This window comes from Buceros rhinoceros, unplaced genomic scaffold (assembly GCF_000710305.1).
Source record: "Buceros rhinoceros silvestris isolate BGI_N320 unplaced genomic scaffold, ASM71030v1 scaffold11405, whole genome shotgun sequence".
Lineage (NCBI taxonomy): Eukaryota > Metazoa > Chordata > Aves > Bucerotiformes > Bucerotidae > Buceros > Buceros rhinoceros.
Window position 1 is genome coordinate 5227 of NW_010414604.1, and position 10742 is coordinate 15968.

Here is a 10742-nt window from a genome sequence, read left to right on the forward strand (position 1 = left end):
AGTAGGATGAAACATAGTTTGTCTTAGCATAAGCTATTTTTAAATTTGCAGGAGAAAAACGTGAACAACCCTGATTTTTTAAAGTGAAGCTGAGTTGCAATAGTGATGAGTACTAATATATCAAATGTGGTTAATGGAATACATCAGAATGGTTAATGGAAGTGTTTCATTAGTTTATTTTTTCTGAAAATTACAAGGGAGTGGTAGTGCTCCTTTTTAAGGACAGGAATGTATTCTGGAGATACCTTTTAAAATGAGTTTTGTTTTTGCACCCAGGCCGGATTCCAGAGTAATAACTCTGTAGTAGCCAGGCAGTGGTTCTTTTCACTGTTACTGTTGTTGAAGTGCGGATATAATACTCACAGATGAAAAAACTGCTGCAAGTGAGCTTTCGTTAGCTTGGGGTCATCTGCAGATGTGCTGAGCGTGTGCTCACTCCCCCTGTCATTGATGAATATACTAAACAGCACTGGTCCCAGTACGGATCCCTGAGGGCTTGTTCTTTGTGATAGTTGTGACCTCATTTTATGACTGGTGTCTTATGGTTAATGATGAGCCTGAAACTTATTATTACTAGCAGCATCCTATCTTTCTATATTTTGTTCTTCTATAAATCCTGTTCTGCTTTTTGCAAGTTACATCTTGGAAGTACAAAGTAGGAATGTTTCTCTGTATTTGAAATGTAAAATCTTTTATATTGTAGAAATTACAGTTCAGCTTTGGTTAAAGATAAATCCTCTGTGGAATCTCTTATAGGCATCGTACTGATGCAAAGGGAAGAGCTGAAGGAAGGAGCAATATGGACTGCAAAGTCCTTGTGCTTGGAATTCTTGCATACTTTTTTCTTTATATTTAAAAAGCATCGTGGAGCATCTGCCAGTATTCTGGTCCAAAGGTTAGAGTACCAGTGAAGAAGTCTAGTTGTGTAACAATCTGGTACTTAGTTTTATTATTTTAAAAATTTATTTAAGAAGGGAGATAGGTCTCAAAAGTCATTATTCGTGAAGTGGAATAAACTGGAATTTCTACTTTAGTTTGACTATGGAAATTGCAAGTTCCCTGACTTGGAAAACAGCTCTTGACATCAGCGCTATCTTGCTAAGCGTGCTCACGGTGCTAAAACGTGGCTTTTAGGTTAAGCAAACATTAGTTCCTGATATTGCTGACCTGATAAACTGCAGAGCAAGCCTTTCCACCTCTGTTCAGCTGATAAACTCTATGAAAAGATGGACTGTTTGACAAGGAGCAATTTTCTGTAAATATATTGAATGCCACCTTCTTTGCTTGGCAGTTGGTGCAGATCCGTTGTTGAATTCGGCTGCCTGAGCCATACTGAACAGCAGCAGATGGGAAAGATACGGAAACTATGTCAGGAGAGAATTTGTGTTGAGAGGTGCATATCTCTGTAATAGATAAAAATCTTATGAAGAGGCAGATAAAAATCTTGTTCAAATGTCTGAAGTTTTTTTCTGCACCTTTCCAGATAGAAATTCCACATTTGGAACAGCTGTAAAATTCTGAGTAATAGCTCAGAAACTCCCAATTAAATAGGCTGTGGAAGTGAAATGTGAACGTTTCCTCTCAGATCTTCAGAGTGTTGTTTCCTTAAAATGTGAAATGCTGACTCTTTGGGGAGCTTAGTTAAGTGCTCTGTGTGGCTCAACTGGATATGCTGTGCTCAAAAGGTTGGAAGTGCAGTGTGCTGCGTGGAAGCCTGGAATTTTCTTTAGGAGAAAGGGTGTTCAGTAATTTGCTTGAGGTAGTTGCAGGCGTTTAGTTGAACTGCAAGCCTGTCTGTGCATTAGTCAGCCAGCATCATGTGGAAAAAAAACCCCAGACTGGAAGACAAGGAAAGTTCTGTTGGCTTACAAAGCTGTCTTCTGTTCTTCATGTGTAAGTACAGTGTGTTAAATAAATTGGAAAATGAGAAATGAGAATTTCTGACTACTGGTTTTCACTGCTAGTTATGAGGAAAAGAGGGAGGTGAGTGCAATCCAGAGGTTGTCTTAAATTTAGAAAGGTATTTGGATATAATCAGTTTTTTAATAAAAATAATCATAAATCTGACCTGTTGTTGAGCTAGAGCAAGCTAGTACTGGGAGAGGAGGGAGGATTAAATGTCAGTCTGCGAGACTACATTGGCCTGCCTAGGGTCTGTGCTTACTTGTAGTATTTTATATTCATAGTTATAACCGTGAGTACTGATATTCAAAGAACTGCTAAGCTTGTGAAAACTTCCATGACTAGTATGTAGACCTGGTTTTTTGAACATACGTGTATAAAAATAGATGAATTGGCACTGAGCATTTGGTCAGTGATTTTTATGTGTTACAGTACAGTAACAAACTATTGCCAATATTATTAGATTATAAGATTGAGCTTTAAAATTGATGGCTAAAATGATGTAAGACTGCATTCTGGTTGGTTTATGTCTAGATTTACTAGAGAACTGTTATGTTTTTATTTGTTCTTTGCTTGTCAAACATCAAAACATTGTTTTTCTCTAAAATGACTTTGTCTGGGAACAAAGCTAATCATTTCAGGGGAGTATAAGAATTAATGCCAAGCCCTTCACTGTCACTGCCCCTAGCAGTTTAGAAGTGTACATTCCAGTACTGAGAGGGGAATAGTAAAGAACCGAGTACAGACTTGTGCCCCTTCCTGCTGCAGGGTGCTTTGAAATAGCAAGAAAAAGTGGAACTCTGAGGTTAAAGCTATAGAGTCCAGTCTTTGAGGGATGGCTGTCAGCATTACAGTTTTCCCTCTTGTGAGGTATCTTGGTGCTTAAACTGGTGGGTTTCCTTCACATTTCACTTAAAATGAAGATACGAGTTACAAAAAAATGCAGGCATACAGGAAGCATATCTCAGAGTGCGGTAGTAAACCCATGGTATGCTTGGAGAGCCGGTGTATTTATGTGGATAAATGTGGTGACGGTTACAGGTGTATCTACACTGCACAGTGACTATGAGAGCACTGCTTCTGGTGCTAGAGCTGGTTCAGGTGACTCTGTTACGCTGCAGATGGCTTTGCTTTCTCTGTAACCAGTGTGGCTTATGTAAACTTCTAGAAGGACAAGGGCTTTAGGACTCCTCATAGGAATTCCTAAAAACGTGACTGTTTCAAAGAAAATAGTATATGTTCATCATTTCTTTCTCTTGCCTGTGGAGCCATAGGGTCAACCTGCTCTTACAGCTTTGTTATGCAGCACGTAGATCTTTGAGTCTTATGAATACTTTATCCTCTGTGCAAGTAACATGTCTCTGTAACATCAAGAAGAGGAAATTGTGATGGATCTGCTCCAAAAAATGTCTAAGTATAATCTTAGCAATAAATGTCTGTCAGTAAAAACATGACTATGCTGCAGTTAAGAATGTTTGCTATTGTAGAGTATATGTACGTCACTTCTAATATTACCATTTTGCCTACTTAAAGCTGATTTAAGCTTTGTGTTCACTGATAAAAGTGTTCTTTGAAATCAGTGGTAGCAGTTTTATTGGTAGTGAAAAAGTGTTTCCTTATGAATAATGCAAAAATATGCGTAAATAAAAATATACACTAAACTAATTATGGATGTGTTTGTTTTTTTTTTTTCAGTAAAGTGAAGCAAGGTCTGCTTCCTAGCTTAGAAGATCTGCTTTTCTATACGATTGCAGAAGGACAAGAAAAAATACCAGTTCATAAATTCATAACTGTAAGTTCACTCTTCCAGAGTGCTGTATGAAAGCTATCTATAAGGTTTTTTTTGACATTCTAAATGCAAGAAGCCAAAGCAAAGAGTTTCTGTTGTACATGGTTAGCTGCAGCAAGAAATGTAACTTTTTTTCCCCCCAACACTGTTTCTGTAAATAAGAGAATGAGCGTATAATGTTGTTATTCACTTCTTTGCTGTGCAAAAATGTGTGCTTGAAAGTATCTGTGTCTTGGACGTATTTTGATAAATGAGACCGAGCAGTAGAGAACTTGAATGTAATAGCCTATCTTTTCATTTTAGTAATTACTATTTTATTGTAATAGGCACTCAAGTCTACAGGATTACGTACGTCTGATCCCCGATTGAAGGAGTGCATGGATATGTTAAGACTGACTCTTCAAACGACCTCTGATGGTGTTATGCTGGACAAAGACCTTTTTAAAAAGTAAATTCTCTACCAATAACATAACTGTATAATTCTGAGTGAATGAGTCTGTGTGATACTGACTGCTGTCTTGAGAGACCTAAGGTGTATAAATCAATGTGTAACGAGAAAGGGATTCAAATCCACAGTCCTACTGATGCTGTTTCCACATGAGTTTGTTCACTGGTTTATGCAGCAGACAGATTGCATGATCTCCACGAAAGTTTAATGCGTCAACGTTGTTTGCATGTGTATCTGACCCTGTACTGCACCTCTCAGTCAGATGGCCACAACGTAATTGATGCATCATGGAGTATTTCGTGTGAGTACATGAAACTACTCTCTTGCTGCATCACCACTTGTAATGCTGCTCCTGTTCGGAGTATGTATGTAGGTAATTCTGAGAGTGGATATATGAAAAACAGAGCGAAGTTAAGTTTTGAAATCCATAGAGATGAGAGTATTCAGGACTGTAGACTCTGCGGTGGCCTGTTTTGGAAAAGATTTATGTGTCATATTTTAGTGATGCCTTTTTTTTTTTGAAAAGTCTGTGGTCAGTGAGCTGAACAATGTAAGTACTGTTCAGGTTGTCTGCAATTCATTCCAAGCACATACCTTTGCTCCCTTACTTGCAGTTTTTGTGTGCCAGAAGATTGGAAGTTCAGTCTCTTAAATCCTGAAATGAAATTTGTAGACTATTTTTGAGTCTATATTTTCTGTTTACAGGATAAATGATGTAATACCTGAAACTTGCTACTTTCATGAAGTGTATACTTCTTCTGTAGCAATTTTGAGTTAGTGAACTAATGCTGTTCGGTGCTATTTTCCTTCAGTTACAATTTAAAATGTGTATTTGGGTAAAAAAAGTTTGTGTTATATATTTTTACATATATAATTGTGTATATATATTACATATATACATGTAAGTATATAAAATATATAGCATACAGTATATGCTTATACTATATTATTTATTTACATCGTTTACATAAATAGAAACAAACGTTTTATGTTATATATGTATTTTAATATATATAAACATTTTTGGAAATACATTGAGAAAAAATGAATGTCTGTGTGTGTCACAATATAATCAACCAGGAAACTCTAACCAAATATGGTGAATTTCTTAAAGGTACAACAAGGACTAAATTTATTCTTGTGTGGAAGTTCAACACTGAGTCTTGGCTGGTTAGTTGTCAGCAGAGTAAAAACTCTGTATTGTATACAGAGTCAGAAATCTTCCTGGGTGTGTGCTTGGATCGGAAAAGAGATGCTTTTGCCATTATGCATTACATTCATAGTGGAAGACTTGTTCGTAATATTAAACTATTAATTATGTTTTAGCCAGGGGCTCTATATTAAAAAAAGGACAAGTGATTGCTAATTAGTATGATTAGCCTATGTTCTACATCACGTCTTTAGGATTTGATCCTCTGTGTTAGGGGGAGGTTGTCATTCTGACGTGTAGAAAGCTTGCGTGGTTGCTTCTTGTGTAGATAGAGTTTTGAACATAGAGACTATGTGGAGGGTAGAGAGGTGAATCTTTTCACGTAGCAGGTTTTCCTTGGCAGCAGCAGGTGTTGGCCTTTTCTAGAAATAAAAGCCCCCAAACTTCAGTTATCATTCCTCTTGGGCACGCTCTGTTTGCTGCGTAGAGACTCATGGAAGGTTCCTGTATATTTTATTCTTCTCCAAGTGTTTAAGGTGTGAAATGTAATAATGTGTCTACTCAGCTGTACTTACCTCAGGACTTTGAAACTTCGGTTCCCTAAACGTAAAAGTCATTGGTGTAATTCTGCTGTTTAATTTGAATCCAAAGCTGCTGGATCAAATAAAGCATCAAGGATAAGTGATATGGAGAAGTGCTAGCATAAGCTTGACTAAATCAATCAAGTGCAGTAAAAATTGCCTGTAAAATATGTTAGCTCATGCGTCAGTACTATGCATCTCTGTAACAGAAGTTTCAACCATTTTATTAGTTCTAAACATTAGGCTCTACTTTGACTACAATTGCTTTACTTGGGAGATTTTGGGCTTTACAGTGCTCATCACTTAAATAAAAATGTGAAAAAAAAATCTCCGTGTTGCAGACAGAACAACTTGGGTTTGTAATCTGTCCTCTCCAGAGTTTCTTCAATTTGTGTACGTTTCAGAGTGCTTGACAAATGTCTTGAATTAGCTCTTCATGTTGCATCTCTATAATGTAACATATGGTCTTTGTGGCATGGCTGATACCTCATGGCTGTGCACAGCCTGCCTACTGGAAGTGGTGCAGCGTGTGAAGTAGCTTGCTATGTGAAATAGTTTCTTTTATCTTTTTAGGTGCCCTAGTTATGGTACTAGTTAATAAAGTAGCAGTGATAATATCTGACTAGTGTCAGGTTAAACTTAGCCAACTCAACAAGTACGGAGAATTGTACATGCTAATCTTCCTCAGGAAGTGTGTATTTAGATTTGTTTCTATGACGTAGCTAATGTGTAGAAAAATTTCTAATGATCTCTGTAAGAAATCATTTTAGATATGTTTAACCCAGATATTAATAAATGTTTTTATCCTGTTTGAGCAATTAGTAAGCTTTGACAGAAGATGTAGAGGGCTTCTGCTGTGTTACAATGTTAACACCGCATTTGTCAAAATAACGTCACTTTTTATTTCTGTAATGTCTGAATATATTAAACACTTATGCAGACCTAGTCTTGCTAATTGGAAATGAAGTTTCATATTCCTTTCTGTCATGCTTATGGTGTAGCTTTTTAAATGGGAAAGAAGGTGTCTGTTCTGCTATTTACACAGCCCAGCAGTGCTTCAGAATTGGTGGGAGTTCAGGCTGTGTTTTAGCTGGTATCTGATCTGTGTATGGAAGCAATAATGCCAGAAAAAGAATGGATAAATGTGAGAAGCTCTATGATAAAGGAATCAAAGTGATCCTCACTTCACACTAGAGACCAAAGATTGAGTTTCCAAAAAACCCCAAGCTGTCACTTTCAGGTTATCCAAGTCACAGAAAGTGACTTGCCTCCTCATCTTCCTAAAATGGGTGTATCAGGGAAGTTTTATAGTTTGAAAAGATGGGAAACAAAATGAAAGTTTCAAAATGGGGAACAAAATGCTTGGGTTAGGATTTGGCAACACAGAATTTTTTAGGGCAGGATTATGAAGTTTGGAGAAATGGAAGAATTTGAGTTGAGAAGGTTTTAGTGTACCTATCTTGGAACATTACTAGAGTATGTGGGAGGACTAAATTGTTTATAAAATTTGACTGTAGAAAGATTTTTATTAATCAAAATTTACTTAAATGCCTCCCTGTGGTCTTTTCCTACTGCTCCACTTCTCTAGCCTGTTCATCTCCAGAGGGTTACCTGGAACATAAACCAATTAGAAACTGGTGGGGTGGAGGTGTCAGTTGCAGAATTTTAGAGGCTGTCAAGGCTAGTTAGTGTCCTCTGTTGACTGAAAACATTACAGCCTCATTAACAGGAGTTTAGGAAGACCCCTGTTATTTTGTCCATACGGTAATTGCTCCAAATATCCATCCGGATTAATTGAACCCCTGTATTTAATTTAATCTGTGAATTTGTACGATTTCCCAGGATTAAGGAGTACCAGATAAACACCCAGACACTGACCTTGTCAGATGTCTGGGAACAACAGCTTCTTCTGGAAATAGGTGATGTCCTTAACCAGCATAGCTGTTTCTGTGGCGAGTTTCAATTTCTACCTTGAAATGGTTGAATTGCTGAAATGAGCATCCTAGACTTGGTATAAAGTGGCGAGAGTGTAATTGCCCTTCCTGTTTCAGAAACCTAATGAGGAATCAGGGACTGTATTTCAGTGCATGCTGCCTTCTTGTTTTTCTCCATACTTTGTATGGAGTTCTCTAATAGGTTTAGGTGAACTTCAAATTATTGTGGTTTTTTTTTTTTTCTTACAAGAGAGCTTAATGCTATCCAGATGGTACAGGCAGTGTACAAGTGCATATGAAGTTTATACCTAGTGCACATTATGTTGTTAGTCCTTTCGCACACATAGCTGACATAACTGTTATTAATTACTTTTAAAAAGGGATGGTTGCACCTGGAGTAAGTAACTGTAATTGGAGACTGCTGGGAACAAAACCAAACAGGACTTTTTGCAAGATACATTAAAAAGGAGTGGATAAGCATGACAAATTGCAACAAAACCAACTCAGCTGCAATCTTAACATAGACTAACAAAGAGGCATATTACAGACAGAGCAGTTTTTAAGATGCTGGCGTGTGCAGTGGAAACTTCTTTGCTGTTTCTCTTTCACTCTTTGGTGAGTCGTGCCTGCCAGCGTTTGAAATGGCTGTCAGCTGGATTTGTGATAAAGTCTCCTAAGTACACAGAAGTTCAGACTGAAGGCTTAAAAAAAGAGGGGTCTTCGAAGGGAAAATAATCTTGACTGTTCATTGGTCTTCGTGCACCTTCATTTTGAACTGATAATGACCTTTAATAATCAGACTATTCAAAGTATCTATTCCAAGTGACAGTATTTCCCCCTAAAAATTAATTTTTTGCTTTTCTGAATGAGTCTTTCTTTGGAGGGAGATGTTTCCCATTTTAGTATGGGCCTAGATGTTCTGAACTTTCCACTCCACGGTATGTATTGTCAGTTTGTTTCTGCTTTCATCAACGCTGCCAGATAGCATGGTATGAACCTGTTAAGGAAACGGTTTGTTGGGTGTTAAACCTCCCTTTTTCTTCCTTGCATTGGCACAGGGCTGTTAATACCCTTTATCAGGTTGTATTTCAACTGACGTGATAAGGCTCCCAATTCCTGCTCACCCCCTGCCCACAGCCACACCATTTTCAGCAGCTTGTCTCAGCTTGTGTTCTGATCCTTTCGTTCTTTTGTTTCTCCTAGATAAGCCCTTTCCTTTTCACCTCATCAGTTTTTTAAATGTACCAGATGGGCTGATGTGTGGAGGGGTGTGAATGATAATGTAACTGTGGTCAGGGTTAAAAGGCGGCAAAGATTCCTTAACTGGTGGTAGTTTGATGCAAAAGCCTTGCAGTACTGCTCACTGTTAACTTTGACTTAGTTTAGAAGATGTTACTGAGCACTTCCGCAGGGTTTTCCTCTTATTAGAGTGGAAACTCATTCCAGTGGCAGCATTATTTAAATAGCATGTAATTGCAGCTTAAGTAGGCTTTTTGACAGGACTGGGTCAAAATACTAACAAACTTGTTTAACTTTTTGCAGGTGTGTACAGAGTAATATTGTGTTGCTTACTCAAGCTTTCAGGAGGAAGTTTGTCATTCCAGATTTTATGTCGTTTACTTCACATATTGATGAGCTATATGAGAGTGCTAAAAAACAATCTGGAGGAAAGGTAACCTGTTTGTAAATTTGACTTCAAACTTCTACAGATTGATTTCTTGATATTAAACAAATACATTGTTAAGTTCACCAAAATGTTAAACTGATAACTTGCTTAAATAATTTTGGCATGTCAGTTATGTCTGAAGTTTGTAACTTGGAAAAATGTTTTATTTGATAATCGAGGGAATATAATAGTTTGTAATGAAGTTTTACATGTACTAGGTGATTATTAGTGGAATAATTCAGTTGTACCTTGTGTATCCTTTCCTTTCACATTTATTTTAATAAGTGTATATTAACATATAGTAAATATTCTGAATGTTGTCATGTCTTATTTTTTTTATTTCACATTGTGATAGGTTGCTGACTATATTCCACAACTGGCCAAGTTCAGCCCTGATTTGTGGGGTGTGTCACTTTGCACAGTGGATGGACAGAGGTATATTTAACGTTTAGATTTTGCTATTTCATTTTTTTAAGCTATCTGACATATACACCACTTCATGATATCTCACAGTTTAAAAAAGAAATGGGTTTATTGGTGGTGTTTAAAAAGTAAAATCTACTTGGTCATCTTAACTTTTTTCAACTTCTCTGTTTAAGCTGAATTATTTTACTGTTATAAAATACTGTTTTTAAAGCTGAATTATATCGCACCTGTGATCCAAACACAGTAATGAAGCTGTGGATGTGTTTGGGGATTACCAAAGGCCAGGATAGAGACAATGCTTACATAGTATTAATCCTTGGAAGCTGAAGAGCTTTGTCTAATAGTACCCATGCCTCAAGCTATGTTACTTTTTCTGTAGGTTGTGATGTACTTAAAAGTCAGTTCCTTTTCTGCATTTTAATGTTCTTACTGTAGCATTATTATACGATGACTGTATGTCACTGAAAAAGATCAGATGCATATTCTTCGAAAAGAAAATGAAGATGTGAAAACTGGACAGAACTTAACGTGATTTTTCTTTCCGGGTTTATTCACCTTCTTTAAGGGTGTATGTAGGTCTTAGATATAGCTAGAGTGATCTTACTTGTCAGTAGTAACTCAGAGTGGCAGAGCCAGTTAGGAGCCTAAATGTAAAAGGAGTATCTTACACCATCTAGCTGAGAAGTAAGGTAAACTATTCGGCATCCCCCTTTGTGACTAGGCAACGTGAGATACTCATCAGCTTGCATGTCTCTGCTGGCCTGCAGTTTGATATGCTCGTACTGCATATTCTGAGGACCATAATTGTTAGGTCTTGAGTGTGTCCTGTGTGATTGGGGCATTCCT

At 37.3% G+C, this 10742-nt stretch overlaps 1 protein-coding gene across 1 annotated transcript in view; it reads left to right on the forward strand.

Annotated features, from left to right (window-relative positions):
• Positions 1-703: 703 nt before the first annotated feature.
• The window catches only part of LOC104494329 (glutaminase kidney isoform, mitochondrial-like), a gene marked incomplete at its 5' end in the record, with an annotated part of 31033 nt that continues 20994 nt past the window's right edge, over positions 704-10742 (forward strand). Inside the window, 5 exons of the mRNA XM_010137146.1 lie at positions 704-895; positions 3598-3694; positions 4018-4139; positions 9347-9476; positions 9826-9905. Of these exons, the coding sequence (XP_010135448.1) occupies positions 704-895; positions 3598-3694; positions 4018-4139; positions 9347-9476; positions 9826-9905 (621 nt within the window). The remainder of the gene's footprint in view (positions 896-3597; positions 3695-4017; positions 4140-9346; positions 9477-9825; positions 9906-10742) is intronic.